Source organism: Corvus kubaryi, unplaced genomic scaffold (genome assembly GCF_017639235.1).
Source record: "Corvus kubaryi isolate FWS band 111438036 unplaced genomic scaffold, C.kubaryi_AGA036_p1.0 64809, whole genome shotgun sequence".
Taxonomy (NCBI): domain Eukaryota; kingdom Metazoa; phylum Chordata; class Aves; order Passeriformes; family Corvidae; genus Corvus; species Corvus kubaryi.
Genome location: NW_024581525.1, coordinates 1 through 22,294, shown reverse-complemented (window position 1 = coordinate 22,294; position 22,294 = coordinate 1). Strand labels below are relative to the sequence as shown.

At 50.8% G+C, this 22,294-nt stretch overlaps 2 protein-coding genes across 3 annotated transcripts; one reads left to right on the top strand and one right to left on the bottom strand.

The window, feature by feature from the left end:
* Nucleotides 1-4,283: 4,283 nt before the first annotated feature.
* On the top strand, nt 4,284-11,818 carry LOC121672645 (homeodomain-only protein). 2 transcript variants are annotated; one of them, XM_042045386.1, is made up of 3 exons: nt 4,284-4,484; nt 8,909-9,084; nt 11,391-11,818. In XM_042045386.1, the coding sequence occupies exons 2-3, from the start codon at nt 8,941-8,943 to the stop codon at nt 11,466-11,468; spliced, it is 222 nt and encodes a 73-aa protein (XP_041901320.1). In that variant the 5' UTR covers nt 4,284-4,484; nt 8,909-8,940; the 3' UTR covers nt 11,469-11,818. The 2 variants fall into 2 exon arrangements, with proteins under 2 accessions (XP_041901320.1, XP_041901319.1); XM_042045385.1 differs by lacking the exon at nt 4,284-4,484 and adding an exon at nt 8,542-8,642.
* On the bottom strand, nt 11,576-21,743 carry LOC121672644 (testicular haploid expressed gene protein-like). Its single transcript, XM_042045384.1, has 8 exons — nt 21,617-21,743; nt 19,461-19,511; nt 18,329-18,451; nt 16,634-16,747; nt 16,217-16,337; nt 15,010-15,141; nt 14,318-14,490; nt 11,576-13,736 (listed from the first exon to the last, which is right to left on the bottom strand). The coding sequence occupies exons 3-8, from the start codon at nt 18,427-18,429 to the stop codon at nt 13,622-13,624; spliced, it is 756 nt and encodes a 251-aa protein (XP_041901318.1). The 5' UTR covers nt 18,430-18,451; nt 19,461-19,511; nt 21,617-21,743; the 3' UTR covers nt 11,576-13,621.
* Between the last annotated feature and the right edge of the window lie 551 nt (nt 21,744-22,294).

Genomic DNA, 22,294 nt, shown 5'->3' with positions numbered 1-22,294 from the left:
AGCAGGTGGAGCAGAGGGCCAGTCTCCATCACAGTATTTCCCTGTTCATTGTCACTCTGCAAGTGTTTCTAGTTGTCTGCCAGTGCCACAGGACACCACAGGTGCCACAGGGACCGTGGTGTGTGTCACACAGAGATGACCCATCCTGCCCATTGCCTGTGGCAATGCCCCAGCAGCTGGCAGCACCAGAATCACCTCTCTGCAGGTGCCCACCCAAACTGGTCTGACAGAAACCACAGGCTGCTGGCTGCATGACACCACTGCCATGAGGTGGGCACAAGGGCCAGGCATGCGTGGGCTCCCTGGCATGGGACAGCACAGGGGAAAATGTGGTTCTTGTCCTTCGTGGTGAAGGCTGCGTAAAGTCACAGGATGGTCAGCACCTGTGCTCACCCTGCTAAGACCCTCCAAGTAGGTCTTCAGGATAGCATTCCTGCTGCAACTGAGAGGGCCATGTTGGTGGCAGGCAAGTGTTTGGACAGAGCTCATCCCTGCTCTGGAGACGGATAAGGTCCCTTCACTGAGCTTGAAGTATTTGATCACTGAAGTGTCTCAGTCAGAACCTCCAAAACCAGGCAGCTTCAGGCTAGAGATTCAAAACAGAACAGATTTCAGCAGACATTCTCCAGCCTCCCGCCTCCCTAGAAAATGCACAGCCATCCGAGTCTGTGGAAGGGCACTCGCTCCCCTGCACTTAGCCCTGGCACTGCCAGGGCAGAGATGGATCTGCAAGTCTACTCTGTCCTCCTCCCTGCCTGCCTCTCACCAGTGCCGGAGCCCGTGTTTTCCTGGGCTGGGCACGGCAGCAGCTCCCATCCCACGTGTGTGCCCTGCCGCTGTCTCTGCATGCTGCTGCACGTTCTGCCTACAAGCTACGGCAGCGCTGCTGGAAATCCTCCCGGCAAAGAACTGCACGTATCAACTCCCAGTTTAGTCACTTCAAAACAATCCGGTTAGTAAGAGTGAGAGTAGGGAGGAAGACTGTACCCCAGGCAGAGATTGCACATGGAAATACCAATGAGATGACACTGCTCTCTGAGAAGTATTGGAACAACTGGAGGAATAATAAAACACTGCAGTTTCCATCCACAGAACTGTATCCCACGGACAAAGTAAAGGCAGGGATCTTATTGGAAGTCACATCTGATTAGTATCTGTCTGGCCTGGATCTGTTCTACTGAGGAGAGATAGGCTGAACCCTGCCCACTTAAAACAGAGGAAAATGCATGAAGCAGAGTGGAGAAAAGGCAACTGCTGAGCCCAGGCGCACACCCCTGCTCCAGCAGCAAGGACCCACCTGTGCCACCTCCTCTTGCCCCTGCCCAGGGCATGGTCTGGGTAAGCACTGTGTGCTGCTGGCTCTTGGGCTGCAACCAGTGTTGCTGCTCTCCTAGGGAAAAAACTGATCAAAAGAACAATGACTCAGTCAAGTTCCTGTGTGTTGGGATGTCCAACAAAGGCAATTGTTAGCTGTACCCTGAAGATCAACCAATCTCTTATGCTGTTATGGGGCAAGTGGGATATGGAGGTAGAATCTCATCTGGTTAGCTGCAAGAGTTTTCCTGTGAGTCAGTACTGGCTGGTTAGAAAACTCTTCTCTAACTGAATGGGAGCCAAAATATTCTGTAAAGCCTTCTTTCCAGCCACACGTTTTTTTGCATTAGCAGCCAGAAAACCCCAGCACACTAGGAAAAATAACCCAACAAACTGGAAAACTAAACAGAAGATGGCTTTTGAGGTTTTCCTTTGCATTGGGGTGTTCAGAGGGAGAAAGGAAGCTTTTGCTCTCTCTCTGACACTTGGGTTGGGGTGGAGTCTGGAAAGCACATATTTTTTAATTCACATACTCAGGAAAAAAAAAAAAAATCTCTGCTTAATCCCCAGACAAGGGGTGCTGGTGCTAAGCCTTATTTTCAGGAAAGAAAACATGGCAAAATTTAAGAGACACATACATGAAAAGGAGGAAATATGAACAAGTCAGAAAAGTTAAATTATATCCCATTCTATCCTGATGGCTTGACAAGTTGCTTCCCCCCTCTCCTTTCCATGTTTTTCTTCCATGCTGTCTCCATGCAGTGTTAAAGGGACAACATTTGGGCCAGGATGAGCATGAGCTGTGTGTCCAATGCCCACCCCACCTCCCCCCCAAGAGTGACTTCAGCCAATATCTTGCCATGGAGCAATATGGATGATATTCAAGCCTCTGCAGGAGGGGTCCAGAGGAGTGGGGTGCTGAATGCAGGCTGCAGCTGCCAACTCCTCCCTGCAATGCTTCAGTATTACGCAAAATTGTCAAATTCACATCACAACATCTGTACTTCTTCTCAACAGGAAAAAAGTCTCTGTGATGGGCCTGGATGCACCCTGCATTTTGTTTCTATTTAATCTAATTCTGCTGACAATGGACATCCTCTGGGAACAGGATCTCATCATATCAGGTGATACAGGTGATCAGCAGTACTTCGACCCTCTCCCAGGAGGAGAAATGGGGCCTAAAAGATTTTTAAAAAGGTCAGAAAAGCATTAACACATGCCAGCCAGATGTGAACAGATTTGTGACATGACTTTCACACTGTCACTGCACGACTCCTAGCACCTCTGAAACCATTTCAGTGGGGTGTCTCAGCCTGAATCACGTCACTGCCAGTGCTCCCAGTGCAAGTCTGGGCTGGGTTCACAGGCTAAGAGAAAAGGGTTTTTCCACATTAAAGGCTTTCTCTCTGTTGACGGTAACAAACAAGGGAAGAGAGGAGCCCATCCTGTTCCTGAGGGCCAGGTTACTCACATTTTGCAATGCTTGGGGCACATGCATGGAAGAAAAAAAAAAAAAAGACAGCATACAAACATAGGAAAATCTTTCTGGGCCAGAATATTTTCCCATCTGTCCTGTCACCAAGGCTGGCCAAGAGCAGATGCCAGAGCAGAGCATAGAGCAAGGGGCAGATAAGCAGCAATACCCCTGAGAGCTCCCCTAAGAAAATGTCAGTATGCAGTTCAGGACCTCTGCCTGGACTTTCCCAAAATGGGGTTGAAATCCACGGCTGAGTCCTGCTGTAGGGGTCTGCTCCAGCCTCCTTGAATACACCCTGATGCCCCCAGCCACAGCTACTGGAGCCATCCCACTGGACACATTGTCCAATCTGCACCAATTGCCACCCATGCTCCTGTTGCTTAGCACCAGTGATAAACAGGGCATATTCCTTTGGCCAGGTGCCTGCCCAAGGCATGCAGGATCAAGTCTTCCCCCAAAAACCTCCTCTGGCAGCCACTGAACAGCACCATTTGGTTTATCAGGCAGTAAAGCCATCCCCGGATCTTGCTTGATCAATGTCATCCTGCCAGGAAGATTGACACAGGTCTGCCTGTCCTTTGGCACAGATCTCTTTGCAATCCCATTGCCTTGGCCCATGTTTTCCCCAACATTACAAAACCTCTTCAGGGCAGTTTTGGCTCACTGCTAAACATATGGCAGGTTCCCTGCCTGGGTTTGTGCAGCCACTTCTCTCCAGGGTCAGGGCTCCCTGCCTCTGGCTCCAGTCAGCTCCACAGCTTTTTGCATTCTGTGCCAATTTGAGTTTTGCTCTGGCAGATAATCTCAGCCACTGCAAGCCATAGTCAATTTTTCATGAGCCCTTTCTTCAGCCTCTCTGATTTTCCAGCATCCCCTTCCAGCTGTCTATGAACTGAGAGAAAAATCAGCCCCTCCCACTGCACCCCACCCCACAAGATGTCTCTTTTTAAGCTGCTACCTAATGCTTCCAGAGCACCCCACTGGGAACTGCAGGCTCCTGGGCACTTTAATTGAGGAGAGGTCTTTGGCAGAAAGGATGCCCTTCTTGCCTCCCCATCCCCAGCCAGGCTGTGCCTCTGAGGGCACTTAGACTGCAGCAGCAGGACAGATCCAGGACCTAGTCCTGCCCTTACACGCGGCCTGGCGGGACCACATGGCTGACTAAAGTGACAGCAGGCTCAGGAATGTTAAAGCTGGACACATCATTTGCAGGATACTACAGCGCGATGAGAAGCCAGCCGTGCGCAGCAGCGAGCGCTGCCGGGCTCCATCAGCGAAGGCGGCAGCGGGGCTCCTTACGGCGGGGGCGCGGGATGCAGCGCGGCCGGGAGGGACAGGCGGGCTCGGCTGGAGCTCCGCTGGCAGAAGCGCGCTTTCCGCCGCACCCCGCTGCACCCTTCCGTAGCCCCGCAGGAAGCGGCCCCCGGCCCCGAGCGCGGCGGGGCGCGCCCCGACGGCTGCCGGGCCACCGGGAGCCCGCCGCGCACAGCCACGCGCGGAGCCCTGCCAAGGGGAGCGGGTGCCAAACCTGAATTACCAGCCCCGAGAGTGGCTGTGGATCCCGGCAGCTCCTGTGATTTGCGGCAGGTTTTTCAGGTCCCCGCCTGTCACACACACACGCAGATACTTAAGCAGTCACCCAAGGACCTGCGGGGTTCTTGTTTTACACACTTCTGGGCCCTGCCAGCTCCAGGTAAGGACAGGCTTTGAGTTGGGGGTGCTGGGGTGGGTTTGCAGTTGGGCATGAGGGGATGGAGGGAGGAGCTGCCCTGTTAATGCTGATGCTGAGGAGGTCGGAGCTGCACCCAGCAGGGCAGGAAGGCTCATGTCCGGGGCAGACAGAAGGGCACGCAGGCAGGAGAGACCCCAGGCAGGGGCCACCACGGGGTCCTGCCTCTGCTACAGCAGCTGCTGCGCTCCTGTTTGCTTTGTTCCCATCCGATATTATCTTCTAAAAGACTGGACGGGTAGTTTACAGGATGCGTGACAGGTGTTTTTTCCTTATTTATGGCAGGGCCCGGTTTATTTTTAAAGCCTCTGTCCCACCTTATCCTGTGCACCATGCTGGCTGATGTTATCCACAGCACTACACAGCAGGCGGCCAAGCAAAGCTCAGGACAGGACATGGCTCTGCAGCAGAGCAAGGGAGGGTAAGAGGGCTCGTTTGCATTGAGAACTGCTATTTTGATCCCTGCAGTGGCAGGAAATAGCTGCAAGCTAAAACCAGATGCAGATGCCTTCAGTCACATCCCAGCCCTGACAGTGGGAACACTGGGAAAGGGGTCAAGAAGCCCAGCAGAGGCTATGGGGCCCCATCAGCTTGGCAGGAGCTACCGCTCAGAGAGATTTCTAGGGGCTTCGGGTGCAGTAAATCGTTAGAAAGCTGCGCAGCCAGCCAGCTATTGTGACTACTGTTCAGAAAAGCAGAGCTGAGCAAACAGAGATCATGTCTTTTCTGGAAAAGTGGCAGACTTCTGCCAGGATAGTAAATGCTGACTGCACTAGCAGTGCTGGGCAAGCATGCTGGGAGACAGAGTGATGTCCTCTCCCATTTCAGGCCAGAGCTAGGTGTCCTGCTAGTAACCCCCAGGATGTCTCTGGGGAACTGAGTGCAGCCACAGGACATGGGCACAGTACTATATATTTATAATAAGACTTTCTCTTGCTGCAACTTGTGTCCATCAGCCATTACCTTTTGTCTGCTCCCTCCAAAATGGCCCTGAGGTGCATTTTAATGCCCTATCAGGCACACTAAGAGCACCAGGTGCTGTCACGTTGACAGCAATGCTGGTTGGAGCTGCCCACAGCCCAGGCAACCGCTGAACCACTTGCAAGCTTCTGCTCTCACACTGCTCCACCTAAAACCAAAATAGTCAGAGCCAAGCGTGAGTTCCCCAGGGGTCTTTAGCTTGACACATAGGACAGAGCAGGTGTGGTAGTTTCACTGTGACAGCACATCTGGCATTGTCATTTCTGCCTAGCTGAGTAAACCCCAGCTGAATGACAACTGCAGCCCCACAGCCTTTCTGAATGGCTAGCATTCCTTGCACGGCAAAAGCAATTTTTTTTCAACACTGTCAAAAATTTAAGAGGAAAAAAGCAGTGAGAAGTGGTGATTTTCAGCAGCTAAGCCAAACAGCTGTGAGTCTCCATGTTTCTACCAGGCTTAAAGAAATGTGAGACAGTCACCTTTCCTGTACAGGGGAGAGATCCTGGACAGTCTGAAGGCCAGGCTGCAGGCCTAGGCTGAAATGAGGCTCCATTTAAGTAGTGGGCGGGTGACTAGTGGTCTCCGTAGGGCCAGTCAGGGCATTTAGGCATTCCTGGTGCCCTCAAGTCATGTCATATTCCCCCAATTTTTAGCACCTAGGATGTGCCAAGTGCTAGAGGCCATATGCTGCACAGGGGCCACATGGCTCCTGAAAGCCTCTAGGACCTAGTGAAGTGATGTGGGGAGACCTGCAAAGCCCTCCAGGCGCCCCAGGGTTTTTGCCTTTTCCTGAAACCCATCTCGCAACCTTGAGAGGTAAAAACTGTTCTCCTTCCAGAGCAGGGGTAGAGGGGACACAAAGAAAAGCCATCGGGCATCACATCCCACATGTTGGGGCACCCTGAGCTGCCAGCAGGTAGAAGATACTGTGTCCTGCGGGGAAATGCCTCAGGAACCTAGAGATAATCAGAAGCAGAAATAGCTGTGCAGGTGAAACATGAAAGCTGAAGCCTGTGTTCCCTATGCAAATCCATGCACACACATCAAGGTACATTAATGCGGCAGGCTGCAAACAATGATTTATGAACTGCCAAGTCATGTTCCTGCTGGTGGCCTGGGCTAGATGCATGATCTGGAGGTGATGAGGAGCCCTTTTTTGGCTGGGCTTTCTATGAGAAGGGCAGGTGGCTCAGTGGTGTGCTGATAGAGGAGGACAGGCATGACTTGTGGCCTGAGCTTGGCCTCATTTGCATTGTGACCTCGTGGAGAGCCTGGCAGCCACAGTGCTGGAGAGCAGCACCTCAGTTGCAGGGGTCCTCCTTGTACCCCTGCATCTTTTCCAGAGGTCTCCAAACACCTAAGGTAGGTGAGCAGCATTCAGCAGACTTCTACTACCTCACGTGCACGAGGAACTGAATTATGTCTGCCCCGTTCCTATATGGATGCTTCTGAACTGAGCTGACCCCAGGAAAACCAGGCAGCTGCAACGCTCTGCAGACAAGGCCAGCTTGTCTGTAGTCTTGCAGTACCTGGAGTTAAAGATGGTCTTTCCCCAGTCCATCCCGGGTTGGTGGATGATAGTGTCTACCAGCACTTCATCACGCTCAGAGGTGCTCCAGAGTTACACAACCACTGAGTTACAATGAGTATTTACCAAGTGACTCAAGCAGAGTGGGCTGTTTCACAACCAGCCCTGGTCTATTTATAAGCCCCTACTCAAATGCCAGAGGACTCTTTTATTAGTCAAAGCACTTTCTGCAGAGGAGACTCAGGGGGATCTTTGCTTTATGAGGTAAAGTTCAAAGAGGAGGATCTCTCCAGCCTCTCGCTAAGCCTGGCTCTTTGCAAGCTGCAAGACAGTTTTGAAGCTTACCTCCATCCTAGCAATTCTGTCAGCAAGTAAAAGCCCTGGGGCACTCAATACCCCAGCGTACCTTAAGGTGGGTTATCAGTCAACCAAGAAAGCAGTTGGGTTTAAACCTATGCAGTAGGAGTGCAGCATGATGGATGTTCTGGGGTTATATCCCAGAGCCAAAGGGAAGGAGAAGCTGGACTGCAATGTGGAGGCAGGCCAGGTCTGCAGCAGATGGCCCACAGAAGTCCCGAGGTGGGCAAAGGGCTCCTGGCAGCACTGGAGAGCCAGCAACACCAACCAGCCAACCTGACAGAGACGGGCCGGGCAACTGGGACAGCAGGACAGCAGATCAAGAAAGGCCACATTTTTGCAACCAGCTCCTCCCCTGCCAATACCCCACAGCCTGGTTTCGGAAACACCACAGTGATTCAGCATCAAGGGACGTGTGCATGCTGTGTGGGGACAGTGCCTCGTGTTTTAGTTGACTGAATTGGCAAGCTTGACCCTCTGCCACGTGGAAACAAACTTGGAGCCCAGCAGAGGAGAGGTGTGGGACATACCCAAGATGCACCTGTTTTGCTTGTGCTTTTGGGCCAAATCTTCCAGAGATTGTGCAAAGCACAAGTGGGACAAATGTTACTCTGGAGCAAAACATGGGCTTCTTGCTGCTGCCATTGCTGGGAGCACCTAGCACTGACCACAGGCAGAGGCAGCAAGTGCCTGAGCAACTAACATACACTGGGTACAGTCGTCGAGGACTGACCCCTCACTTATACACCAAAACCCAACCAACCAGTGATGCTCAGGAACAACAGGACTAACTGTTTATGCCCATGTGTGGTAACATTAAATATTACTTAAAACAATGCAGCTTACCGTCTCATGGCCAGCCACACTGCTAAGAGAAGGACCAGGACACTGACCAGGAGGGGAAATAGAGTGGTTGCTGGGTCAAAGACCATGCTCCCAGAAGATCTTGTATCCTCTGTTTTGTGATTCCTTTGCACAAACTTGCCTGATCACTGGGAAATAGGGACAAAAAAACCAACAACCCACTAGGCTAGATGCCAGATATTGTCCCTTCACCGAGAGGACAAATAATTTTTTAAACTAATATCTTTAAATTAACCCCCTGAACATGCCCATTTCTGTGACATGACTCCTAAGTGACGCCCAGGCCTAAATACGGCTGTAAACAGGAATCGTTCCCATGGGAGTCACACTGGCTATAAATACAGCAACAGGGGAGCGCTGAGCAGCCTGCAGCTTCCTGCCAGCTGAGGATGGTGAGGCAGCTCAGCGCTGGGCACTGCTGGCGTGCGGTCTCTGCACTGAGGAAACTGAGACAGGAGTTGCTGGGGGGGCTGGCGCTCCCAGCTGAGTTCCCTGGCATGTCTTTGGGAAGGGAGTTGAGCCCTGCTGCAGCCAGAGGCCACGGCGGGGGGGGGCGGGAGGCTGGTGGGGACACGGATTGCAAATCTGGGGCTCAGCAACTGTGGCCCCACCGGTGGCCACTCCCAGCTTGAGCAATGACACCGGCCCCTCTCTACAGTGCCTGGCCCCATAGCCCTGCCCCAGGAGGAGATGGCCATGGAAAAGCCAGTGATTCCCACTGAGGAGCAGCTGGAGATCCTGGAGTACCACTTCTGCAAGGTGAACAAGCATCCTGACCCCACCACGCTGTGCCTCATCGCGGCGGAGACCGGGCTCTCTGAGGAGCAGACTCTGGTGAGTGTATGTCCCTCATCCCTACCCTGGCACCAGCCCCACTCCCCCTGCATGCCTCTGTGCCCCACATCTCCTGCCTCTCCTGTCCTGGTCTCTCTATCATACACCTGCACCCGTCTGTCCCCTGCACAGGCTTCCTACAGCAGTCCCTGCCCCTCTCATGATGCCCCCACACTGCCTGCACTCCTCTGTGCCCCATGTGCTCCCTGCCTGCACTCCCTGGATCACTGTGCATCCTGCGTACTCCTCACTGCGCCTACAAGTCTCTTCTGCACCTCTGCAAACCCCAGCACACCCCTAACTCTACACTGCACCCACAGAGCTCTAATGCAACACAGCACCTCCCTGTACCCCACATCCTTCCTGCAACCCACATGTTTCTGCTCCTGAATGTACAGCCCGTGCATGCTGCTCTTCCAAACCATTTCTGATAATCCTGGATGCACAAACTACTGCTGGCTTTAAGGTCTGAAGAAACTACTGTCATTTTAAAACAGACAGAGGATAGATGCAACTCCTGCAGGATGTGATGTGGGACATGCTCAGGCTCTGCACCCTCTGCCTCAGTGTCCCTAAGCCCAGATGTCAGGCAAGTCTGTCAGCCTCTCCAGGAGACATAGAAGCCTCCAAATACCCCTCCACAGGGACAGGCTGCCCCTGTCTAGGAATTCCACCAAGCCCTGTGCTCCACCTGGCTACCTGCAGGCTACCATGGGCTTCAGAAGCAAACGGCTTCTTCCCAGTTCCTTCAGGTGGCAGTGCAGCTCACTGTGACGCAGGTGTCTACTAGACCCATAGCATTTATGGGTATAGAAAAGAAATCCAACCCACTGGAAAAGTTAACAGCAGTTTGCAGAGAGCTGCCAAGCCTGGCTCTCCCTCAGCAAAGCCAAAGGGATATAAAAGCCGAGCAGGCAATGTCAGCATTTAGCCTGTCCCAGGGAAAGATGCTGGGACAGCATCCATTGCACTGATAGTCCTCGGCTGGTGTGGATTGTGCTTTAGTGACAGGCAGGTATCAATCACTGCTTGTTTGAGGCAGCAAGGAGGCAGTACCCCTAAAATACCTTCTTCTCCATAGAAATGGCACTGTTCCTTTTTTTTTTCCTACAGCAAGTTGTAAACACAGGCCATATACACCCAAGGCACCTCTTTAGATGTCTTAAAATCTTCCCTGATAGCCATCTTTTTCCACTAGTCTAGAGTGCTCCGAGAGATCTGAAGATGAAGGTCATGTTAGGGACAGGATCAAGACTGGGGTGGTGAGCTGCAAAGTGCCTGCATTGCATAGAACACAGGGAGTCATTGCTCCTGAGATCTGGAGAGCTTTATCGTCTAGAAATAGTAGCCATTTTAATAAAAAATTAAGTAACAATGAGATGCAAAGAGGAGATGGTGGTTTAGGACAGAAAGTGAAATTTTTGGGAGGAGGCTAGGCTGTCAGTCTTCTGACTGGATGTGGTCAAAGGCAGTGTGAGTGCGAGAGACACTTGTAGAGAGCACCGAGGTTGTATCATTACGGACCATAATAGCTTCAAAAATAGCCATGAACAAATATAGCAACAAAATGAGCTGCAACAAAAGGAATCACAGGCACATTGCCAAACAAAAGGCTAAGCTGTGCTTCCGGCACATGACTTATATCTCTTCTCTTACTTTTCTTCTTAGGTAGTGTAACTTTAACCAGATACATTTTATCTATTTTTAATTTTGTCTGTGTTGAAGTGGAATCAGCAGCTCTTGGAATGGGCTTGCAGATGCTAAGTTACTACAGACATAGTGCTAAGTTACTCCTAACATAGACATGCATATTGCCTGAAGACCAAGACAATTTTTAAACAATTTAAAAAATATATTTGTTCTTAAATTTGTTGAGTGCCACCTCTCATGCTTTCTGAAACAGGTGAGCTTTTGATTCCTGTCAGTTTTGGACCTGCAAGTGATTGTTTCACTGCTCCAGTCATTTAAACAGACACCATCCAGCTCCTTAGCCAGTCTGTTACTCTGTTTGCAAGAAAAACCTGGACTCACAGCAATAAGGACTTACCCATGCTTGTCAAGGTCTGAAGTGAGCAAGAGAAATGAATTGGAAAGAGGTGCAGACGTAGGTTAAAAGACCGTTCGGTCAGGAGCGGCTGTCCTGCTGCCTGTACTGCCCGGGAACAGCACCTTGCTACAAGGCAGCAGCACCAGGAGTTCCCCTCACGTGGTCCCACGTGCTGACCACATCTGCACCTTGAGCAAAGTTATTCGGAGGCTTCACTCAGCCCAGTGCACTCAACCTCTGTTTTGTTCTTTCCCTCCAGAAATGGTTCAAGCAGCGCCTGGCAGAGTGGAGGAAGTCTGAAGGGCTACCCTCAGAAAGCGGGTCTGTCAGGGACTAGAGGATGCTGCTCCAATCCCCTTGCCTCTTATAAATGATGGTGAAGCTCTTCAGAGTGGGTTTCCTTGGGGTTCTTCTGTTGCAATAGGTTTTGCAATACAAATACTCTGCTATTTAACATAAGTTTTATTTAACATGTACATAACCAGAAAAAATCCCATTTTATATATATGTATATACATGTGTGTATACAACTTTTGATGGCTGATAACCTGTCTAGTGATTCCAAACCATTAACAGCAGCTGCACAGGAAAATGCAATTTCATGCCCTTGTCCCAGGCTTGCAGGAAATTTGCCATGATGTATGTTCAAATATAGAAGGAAGAAATAAAGATTCCTTTTCCTTACAATCCTCAGAAGCAAAGTATGTGTGCTAGCTTTAAGGTACAGATCATCCAAAGAGTAGGACATCTGGAAAACCAGGTATGTTGTTCAGGTGACCTGGTTTGGCTCAACATGCCTGAATCAGCTCTGGATACTGGCAAACCAAGTGCCTAGACCATAATCAGACCAAGCGAAGCACCCCTTGAATGCCTTTTTTTACCTTTCTGTTAAAGGTCACTAAAGAGAAAGAACTCGTGGCTTGTTTTGGGATTTTTCCCAGTGCAATAATAAGTTTTTTGATGAGAGGAGCTGTGTTGTCCCTGCTCGTGCTCCCTGCCCCCATGACAGGAGGCAGACTCCTTCCTCTGGAAGGGCAGCATTTCTCCCAGGCAGCCTCAGTGGGCACTGTGGGTTTCCCCTCTTGCCACAGGGACAGCCATGAGCAGCCTCATCTCCTAAGGCACCTGTGGGTCCATGCATGGCAGCCCACACAGCCCCACACATACCCTAACTGCCAGGGTGGCAGAGGCTGGTGGTGCTGGGGTTCCCCCACAGGGTAGGGGCTTTAGGGGAAGACCCCAGTCTCCTCCTGGCCATTCTCAAGCCTGAGGAATGCAGTTGCACTGGGCCTCTTGCACAAAGTCCAAACTCTCATCCATCCTGGCATAGGGCAATGCCTGCTCTAAAAATAACCAGCACCATTGCCCAGTGACCTTACCTTGTTCAAAAGCCTTCAAAAGTCCTCTGCTTAGTGGATTATTGAATCAATTAATGGATCCTCTGATTAATCCCCTTCTGGTTTGTGGTCACCTGCCCTCTACTCCTTTGGAAGGAGAACCATCTTAACACAGGGAAGATTAAAATACATTGGCTCTGAAACTGCCATATGCTTTCATTTGTGGCTTTTTTCTCTTCCTGGTGAGCATCTCTCTTGCCTCAGTATCTCCAGCCTGTCGCCAGTGGTTGGGCAGCCAGTGCAAAACACACCGACCTTGTAGGAAACAGATAAAAGCATTCTCCCTTATGCCATGCCCCACACAGGCTGTGTTGTTCCCCTGCAATCCAGCTGCCAAAGTGACTCACCCACAGACCCAGCTGGAGCTCAGAATTTGTTCTGCAGACTCTGGCATCAATACCTGTTTTCTGCTTAGCCCTTGCAGTGTGCCTTCTCTCTTACTCTGAGGGGAAATCTGCTTTTTTGAGTTAGGCTCCAAAAATCCCAATGCAGAGCTCTCTTATTTTGTCTGGGGTCACACAACTGAGTATCTGAACCACACAGATTTAACCCAGCTATGTAACTGGGTCTGCCTGTTCTCCAGGTATTTGAGAAAACAGGCCCCAAATCCAAGCCAATTCAACATACATTGTAGCCTTTTGTATATCTACTTCTGTCACAAGCACAAAACTTCTGGGTGTCAGGAGATGTTTAAACTTCAGCAAAAATTTTTGAACCCAAATTCAGGAGTTGTGTTGCATCAGCTTACTGCGTGCTCTTGGGTTTGGTTTGCCACACTTCCCTGCATGAAAGGACAGTTCCTTCCCCCAGCAGTTGTTTTGTTACATCTTAAACTATTACAGCAAAACAATCAAGAGAGAAACTTCAGACATAACCCATCCTAGGGAGAGAATCTTCCCACATTTGGTCAAATTCTGCTAATTTTCCCTGAAGACTAATCTTAAGGAATGATGATTTTATTTGAATTCCCAGAAAGTGTTACTGCTGAGTGCTGCCTCTGTGCTCTGTTCAAGTAGATTTTCCAGCCATTGCACAGAGAGAGTGATGTTCAAGGGGTGATGTGGGCAGCTGGCAGGAGCATTTCTGAGGGAGCTTAGCGCAGAATTGGTTGAGCTAGTTCTTGGAGCCGCTGAGAACAAGCTGCCTTCAAAGCAGCCTCCTTCACTCTGAATGCATCTGGGTTGTATGCAGTCAAGCCCACACGAGGTCTGGAGGAGAGAGGGTAGGGATGGTCAATCCTGACTGGAGCAAGGCCAGCTGTCAGCTGCCTGCCAGCTCCCACACCTTCACCTATGCCTGCCCTTCCCTGTCAAGGGAGGACAAAAGGCATCACACCTCCACTGTTGTTGTCAGGAGAGGGACATCTCTCACAGCTGCTACAGCCAGGCATTCCCTCACCCTCTGTGAATCCTCCCCAGCACATCCTGCAGACTGGGCTGAGGTCAGCTGCAACGTGCTGGGCAACATGAATGTCGTACACTCTGCCCTTTGTCAGCTGGTTGATTTTTATAACTGCAATTAATAAGAAGTCCCAAACAGTAATTCCTGCTGGAATTAGAAAGTTCCTGCTTCTTCTCTTTTGACTCTCCTTCCACCTCAAAAGGGCTTTTTAAACTGCAATCCATGTAGCATTAACACATCCAGACATGTAAAATCCATGCATGTTGGCAGAGCGCTTCCTAATCTTGGCCTAATCTCTCTGGCCAAACACAAATGAACTAGGTGCCACGAGCCACACAAAATGGGCTGGCAGCTGATCATTTCCCCGTGACAGGGAAGCAGTACCTACCTTGCGCTAGGCTGGGCCAGCTCCAGAACCCTTGGTGTAGCCACTGCGCGCTTGGCAGCCTCTGTCACGGGCCACTCAGGATCCCGCGGGTGTGCATAGTCTGCGTGGAGTTGTTTTGGCCTCAACAGCTCAATGGTCCGAGGGCTCACAATTACCTTCTGAGACCTGGAAACCTGTGAAAGAATGGGGAAGAAGGTCCTTAGAGGTGCTTCTGGCATTTAGGGGTGCTCAGCCTGCAACTAACTCAGTGTAACCAGGTTCACAGCCACTGACCACATGCAGATGGGACACGATCCTGTCCTCAGCTGTGTTTGGCACCAGACAAACCGTAGAAGGAGAAATCACTGCCTGGCCAGTCCCACAACCTGCCCTCCAGCCTCCTATTACTCACAGCCCTTTGCCCAACCCACGCCCAGCACCAGAGATCCCAGTTAGGCACTTGTCCACCTCTCCCCATCCCCACAAATGCAGGCTAGGCACAGCTCCACCATTCTCTGGGGATTTGTGCTGGGAGTCAGTTCATGCACTGAATGGAGCACAAGCCCTGCTTTCCAGCTCAGGAAGCAGCTGTGCCAGCCTCATGGAGAGAAGCATGAGGGCTGGATGAAGAGAGCCACGAGTGACTGAGCTCCCGTGCCCTCTCCTCTGCCAAGAGTCCCATCCATGTAGGGTCCTGGGTGATGCTGCCTTACCGCAGAGATGGCAGGACCAGGATGGGTGTGCCTAGAGCAGCACGTCATCTCCCTGATCAAGGGCTCTGCCAGTTGCTGGATCCGCGCCGATGCACTGGCCGAGGTCGCAAACTTGGAAACCTCTGTTGGCACCTGCATGGGTCCAGAATGGGGGAGGGATGTGCAGACACAGAGCTTGTACAGCAGCCCATAGGGACATGCTCCCTCTCCACAAGGATGAGCAGCCCAGCACCCTTCCTCTGCAGACATGGTCACTTACTTTTTCAGAAGCTATTATTTTTCTTTCACCTGAACTATTCGGTAATTTTGGTGCTACAGGGATTCCCCAGCTGTTGCCCACTCAGAGCCAGGAGGGGAGTGCCTGTAATGAGACCCTGTGTAGCCAGGTAAAAGTGCAGAGGAATTTCTTCCATGTTTTTAATATTCATCTTCCTGTCTGAATCAAGTGACTTCCCTGCTAAGGAGAGACACTCAGATTTCAGGGTAAATTTGCTGGTACAGTTAACTGCATTCCTACAGAAAAAAATGATTACTTCTCCAGCAGGGGACTTCTTCCCCTATTTTTCACAGGGTTACTGTTGCCCAGTCCTGCTCCAGCCCAGCCTCCCATTTCCCAGCCCCAGAGGTTGCATGCAGAAAACCTAGCCTTTGCCATGGAAATGAGTGTAATCTGAGATTGCTCCAATCCCTTTCACCCCTGCCAAAGCAATGACCCACCTAAAAGGAACAAGCTCAGAAATATGTCTCTAAATTAGGCTTCTAGTAAATTGTAGTTAAAATATGCACAGGGATTGCAATCTCATGGGCCCTGTGTACTCAGACAGGAGCACAGCTGCCCAGCTACAAACATGACTACTCCCTAAGAGCTAAACACGCCATTTCCAACAGGTCTCTCCACTTTCCCAGGCTGCTTTATCAGAGGATGCAGCCCAGATGCCTCCCTTGGCTCTCCTGCTATACTAGGCTGCTCCAACCTGCCTGTTTTTTGTCTCCCAGCAGGAGATTTGTAAAGACAACATTCTTCTCTGAAAACGCACTTTCTCTCAGTGTCATAAACCCCAGCAGAACCAGACAGCTTCTCCCCTCCAGAGCACACACTGGGCACATCCAGAGGTGGCATATCCAGGGGTGGCATACTGCATCTAAAATCTCAGGACAGTTTGCTGCATCCCTGCACCCTCCAAATCTCACTCAACCTCCTCCTCACCTCTCTGGCCGGCAGGAAGTCTGGGTGCAGCGGCTTTGGCTGGGCAAGCTCCAGGATCCGCTGGGAGGCATTATAGTTCCGTGCAGCCGGGGACACGGGCCACTCGGGGGACTCACGGGCTCTGGAAGCAGAGAGTCACGGCATGCCACTCACAGATATTCCCCACTCCGCCTGCAGCTGGTGTGTCTAAGCCTCACATTTGCTGCAGTAGAAGGCAGCTTTGTCTTGTGGCCATTTCAGTGCAGAACTCATCCCATGAGAGAATCCAGAAGTTCTAATCCCAGCAGAGACTCTGCTCTGCATTTTGCCCTCTGTTTACCCATCCTCTGTTCCTGCATTTATTACTTTGAAGACGCACTGATGCTACAAGGCCCGAGGCCCTACCTATAGCACCCTATAGGCTTTCTAGCCTCTCACCTTTGTTCCAGGTAAGCAGGGAGGTATTTTTTAGGTTCAGCCAACCTCAGCAGCCGTTCAGAAGGGTAGCCAAACTTCGCTAGCGGGGGACGCCCACCGATCACTGGTCTGCATCTGTACAGAAGGAAGGATTTTGAGGAACAGAACGAAAGAGTCAGCAAAAGGCAACTGACAGAGAACATGATCCTAGCAGATGGTAACCTAAGTCTGGTTAAACATCTATGCCTGCTGCATGTAAAAAAGCTGGCCCTGGTGCACATGGAAAAGCCATGAACAAATAGGCATTTATACCTGAGATTTCCTCACTTTAAATGCTGTTTGCATCTGAAGAGTCCTCTTTTAAGCACCCTCAGTGCATTTAAAGTCTAGGCTTTTCCTGGACCATTTAAAGAAGCTGCCCCACAACAGCCAGCAGCATTTATGTTGGTCAGCTCTGCCAATTCAGAAACCTCTTTGTTACAATGGCTTGACAGCACCTTGTGCCCTTGTAGCTCCTTTCATCATGGTATCTCCCCTAGTGCCTTGTTCATCCAGCTTTCAATCAAGCTTAATTGCTGGACTATGCCTGTCATCACCAGGGAAGAAGCAAGCAGAGGTAAGCAGAAAGGCAGGAAGGGCTGTCATATAGACACCTTTAGCAAGAGGAAGAAGCTCTCAGAGGGATGAGAGCCCATCACCGATGACATTGGCAGAGGGGATAAAACTACAGACATGCATGTCTTGACATCCTTCCAGGCAGAGGAAAGCCAGGAGTGCAACACAGTTCCATCTCCATCCTCATTGCTAGGACTTCTTACAGACGAGCAACCACCATCCTGACTCCACAAGAGCTTCATCTCCTCCAACAGAGCTACAGATGACTTGCTTCAAGTAATGCAGCATCATCTAGCACCACTGTGATTTATACTTTTTACATAATTTTTCATTCCAATTACAAAGCATGGTCTAGTTTTTCACCATGCAGTGACAGCAGAGGTTTAACTCAAGGCAAGAGACCTGGATTCCTTCCAGCAGCAGAACACTGCAAGACTTCTCTGTTCTTAACCTTATTTTAAAGATTTAGGTCAGACTCCAAGAGGATGCAGGGGATCATTAACTGTGTCCAGATGCCTGTCTGGGCTGCATCAGCCCCAATAGGACAGGGAACATTCTAGGGACAGTTCCTCTCTACTCGCAGGTGCAACACACACATTCCATCAAGGAATGCATGCATGCACATGATGTCTACTTCAAACCAAAGCAGAGCTGTTGGATGGGTATTTTTGTTACAGCAGAGGAACATGCTCCCTTGTGCTTGGAGACTGAGATCAAGACAAGCTCCTATGGCAGCTGATGGGAACCCAGAGCTCTAATCAGACCAGCAACTATGTGTTGCAGAAGTCCTTCTCACAGCTGGGAAGTGGGTATGAGGAAATAAAAAAGGCACCAAAATTTAGCACTCGCCAGTTCCTCCCCATTTTGGAAGTCAAGTACTCAGGGTGACTATGCTCCCATAGCACTTTCTTCCCTGCTTCAGCCAGCCCCTGTTCCAAGCACAAAACAGCCTGGTGAGTTTCAGTGCCATGGAGCTACCTGTGGGGCAGCCTTTTCAGGAGAGGACATCGCATCTCCCCTTTCCCTGGGAGCCAGTATGCCCCCCTAGAGAACATGCTCTGAGCTGCCTCCTTCCCCAGGATGTGCTACCACGTCACTGACCTGCACTGGTACTCGCTATAATCTTTCTTGGGCTTGGACAGTGACAATATTCTTGCAGATGGTCGAGCTGTCATAGCACCCCATGAGGGGGTCCATATCATCTGTTGGGTTCCCCACACAAGCCTAGCAAGAACAGCAAGATTGTGAAATTTTAGTAACATGCACAAGTTATGAAACATGAAATGTGTTTGCTGGGGCTATCCTTCCCTGCCTAGGATGGAACACACACACATACACACGCCCTATGGCTCCCCACACCTGCAAAATGCCACTACCACCCCCTGCGCATTCACCTTCTGTGGCACTGAATTTCCCAACACTCTCCTGCTGGTTGTTGTCAACTAAAAAACAAAAGAGTTTTGAAGTGATAGGTCTGGTTTTAGTTACCAGTGGATGTGCAGAAAGGGTCATTTCATTACTTCTCTGAAACCCCTGGGGGAGTTTCATCATTGCATTTCTTTTGCCTCACTATTACCACCTAACTATACCATAGGTATGACAGTAAAAATAGTAATAATGTTACAGTCAGGGTGTGCCGTGGAAAGTGGGTGAGGTTTTACAGCAGGTTAGTGGTTACTCTCCTGTGCCCAGGGCAAATTTGGAGTTGCTCATCCCTCAGTGAGAGGCCATGGTGGGAGAGGGTACCAGGGTAGTCAGGACAGGGAACAGCAGGGCAATGGGTTTGTGGAGCCTTTTTCGAGACCCACACAGGTAACGGAGAAGAGATGTTATCAAGATACTGTTGCCCTGGCTTGTCAAGCTGTAGTTTGATCACATCATGCAGACAGCAGCTCTGTTCCTAAAGCTGGACTGTATCCTCCAGGAGAGAGCAGCCTGTGGCTCCCATGAGTCTGGTCACCTTGCACCACACACACCATCCTACCCCACAATATCTCAGTTGGGCAGCTCAGATCAGATGGGGCAACAAAGGCAAGGCTTGAATCAAGCCCAGTTTTTTGATTGAAAACTTGAAAGAGAAAATTGGAGGGAGCCCTTAAAGCATGGAACATCTCAGTCTGCTTTTCTGGAGACAGCGGGGAAAGCAGTAGCAAGACAATGGCCAAGGGTCTGCTCTGGTTGAGCCCTGTCAGTCCCCAGCCCTCGAGCAAGCACTGTTTGAGCACCTACTTACCTGGGACTGCTGTCACAAAATCGTTGCTTGGGTTCTGCAAGTACATGTATCCTGTCAAAATTGCAGAAAAGGACAAACATGCCATCATCATAACTTAAACCAACAAAGCATGAAGAAGCTACTGCTGTACTCAAAGCCATATAAACACTCTCAAGCCCCTGTGCTTTTGCCTCCATTCCCTTGAGAGAGTGTGTTTAAGGACCTCTCTCTTCAAGTACTTTCCATCCATTTCATCTGGCAAACTCACCAGCCCATGATTTTTTGTGTTTTCTCTTGGACTGCAGAGACACAAATTTGCAATTCTGCCTCCACTGAAAGGTCCCTCTGGGAAATGGCTAGGGGAGCGGGAAGGAACTTTTCTGGTCAATAACATACCATGAAACCTCTGCAGGTATGAGAGGGATGCTCTCCCAGCCTATGGGAGCCCAGATGAAGAAACACCTGTTAGCACCACCTTTGTGGTTTACTAAAAGGCACCATGGAGACAGCGCTGTGTTCCCACATGGCTTTAGGAGCACATTTTATTTCACTCCATTTAGCACAGAGGTCCTAGATGCTACAGAGACACAGGAACATACACGGTCTGTGCCCTAGGAGCAGCTCTGGAAATGTTTTTCCTGAATATACAACAGACCAAAACCTTTCAGGAAGATCAGCTATCACTGCTGAGGCCTGAAATCCTAGTGACTGGGAAGTGCTTGAAATTTAAGAGCCTCGGTACAGAAAGAAGAACAAGATGATCCAGTGCCACAAGTGTATTACACAACTCCTCAATGTCACAGACCAAGCCCATACCCACCCACTGTGGCAACAGGTGCCTACCCACAGCCAGCTGGTGACCAACCACACTGTGCAGGCACCTATGGAAGTGCCCCACCATGGAAAAAGCAGAGAAGGTGGAAGCCTGGGGCATTGCTTCCCTGCTCTGTATCATCTGGCAAAGATGCCTAGCATAGCCCTAGAGAAGAGCAAGGACACCAGCAGAGAGTGATACTTGCCAACAGAAAACAATCTGTGCTTTGGGGACACACCTGTGGTTTCTCTGATGGGGCTAATACTGCTAGTAAGATGCCAAGCCCTGGCAAATGCTTGTCAGAATACCCAGCACCACAGAGATCCCTGAAATGGCAGGCTGCTGTTACAGCACCTTCACTGCACGGTCCCTGTGAGATGCCTGTCCTGCCTCACTTGGGCCACAGTGCTGCAAACACGGCTCCTGCTGAGATCCCAGAGAGGCAACTGCCTGTAGGACTTTGGCCCCCTGCCACTAGTTCAAGACAGGACACGGTCAGGAAGGCAGATGTCATTTCAGGAGCCAAAACCCAGTTTCAGTTCTTTATTCCCAAGCGGCTCCCCAGAGGATTTTCCTTGCAAAGGTGCAAGGGGGTGAAGGATTAGCACACAGAGGTCCCCCCCCAGCCTAGCTGTATTGCAGAGCTGGCTCTATCTCTGCAAGCAGGCCCATTGCTTTTCCTCAACCGCTGGCACAGGCCCAGCGCACAGCCACAGCCAAATCTAGCACAACGTGCACATGGCCCTAGTGCCCCACACTGCTGTGCAAAGCTTGCACCATGGTCCGGCCAAGGAAAGAGTCCCACGTACACTCAGATCATGTCTCTCAACTCACTTGACAATCTTTGGGTTTTTTTGCCAATTACAAAAAATTAGTTTTATCACAGCAAAAAGATAGATAGATAGATGATAGATAGACAGATATCCTCACACAGGATGCACCCACAGCAGCTCTGCAACTTGAAGGAGTTAAACCACCTCACTGACAAGACAGCCCTGGTGGAGCCTTTGTTGTTTGGACCTGCTCATGCTTCCCAGCAAGGAAAATGAGACCTTGCTTCAGCCAGACACAGAAACACCTCCCCTCCACTGTCTGAGGATTCACAGACTCATTGCTTAAGGGGGATCAACTCCTTTTGAGATCAGTTCCTTGTAAAGCAGTCACAGCTTCCGTTTTGAAGAGGCAGGATGTTTGTTAGAAGCTGAGGTAAGGGCAAAACTGGGCATCATTTCCTCTCAAGTATTTATCACAGTGTCATCCAATATACGGACTCACTGTTTGGTGTAAATCCCTGACTGAGCCCTCTCAAGAGACATGGGGCATGGCCTGAACACCCAGCCAGGAGGCTGAGAGGGCTTCTTACCTGCTGCGTGGGCGGTGTACACATGTGTAAGAAGATGTATAAGATGAAACTGCAAAAACAAGAACAGGTGAATTTAAAAGCTTGGTAGCACCCAGAGCCTGGGCTGCCTGCTCTTTAGTGTGCAATAATCATATGGCAGATGAAGTTTGTGCATCTCCTTAGGATAGTTGCTCAGCAGATGTCTGCATTCTTTTTCCCTGCTACCTTCCTCTCCAGTGGTTGCTCCTCACGGGGGGATGCTGGCAGCCCCCATGGCTGCAGGATAGAGCAGCCCCAGCACTACATCCTCCTCCTGGCACAGTGGTCACCAGCCTGCGGGCTCCCACCCGACTCAGTGTAGCCACCCCATACGACCGCCTTCAGCAGCTTCCAGGGGAGGTTTTCAGAGCCTCGGGGAATAGCAACCGTGTTAAACTGGGACTCGGCGCCAGCACAAAACAACCTGCCGTGTTTTAAGGCGGGGGTGGGAGACACGGGATGACAGGAAAACCAGCGACACGTGCAGCCAGGTGCCATGGCAGCGATGGCCACGAAAACGGGGCCGGCATCCCGCACTCCCCGCCGCGGTGCCCGAGGCCTGCCGGCGCCAGCCAGCCCACCGTGCCCGGGAGCCCTCCCTGCCAGAGCCCACCGCGGCCGGGTGCGGAGCCGGGGCTCGGCGAGGAGCCACTCCCCCCC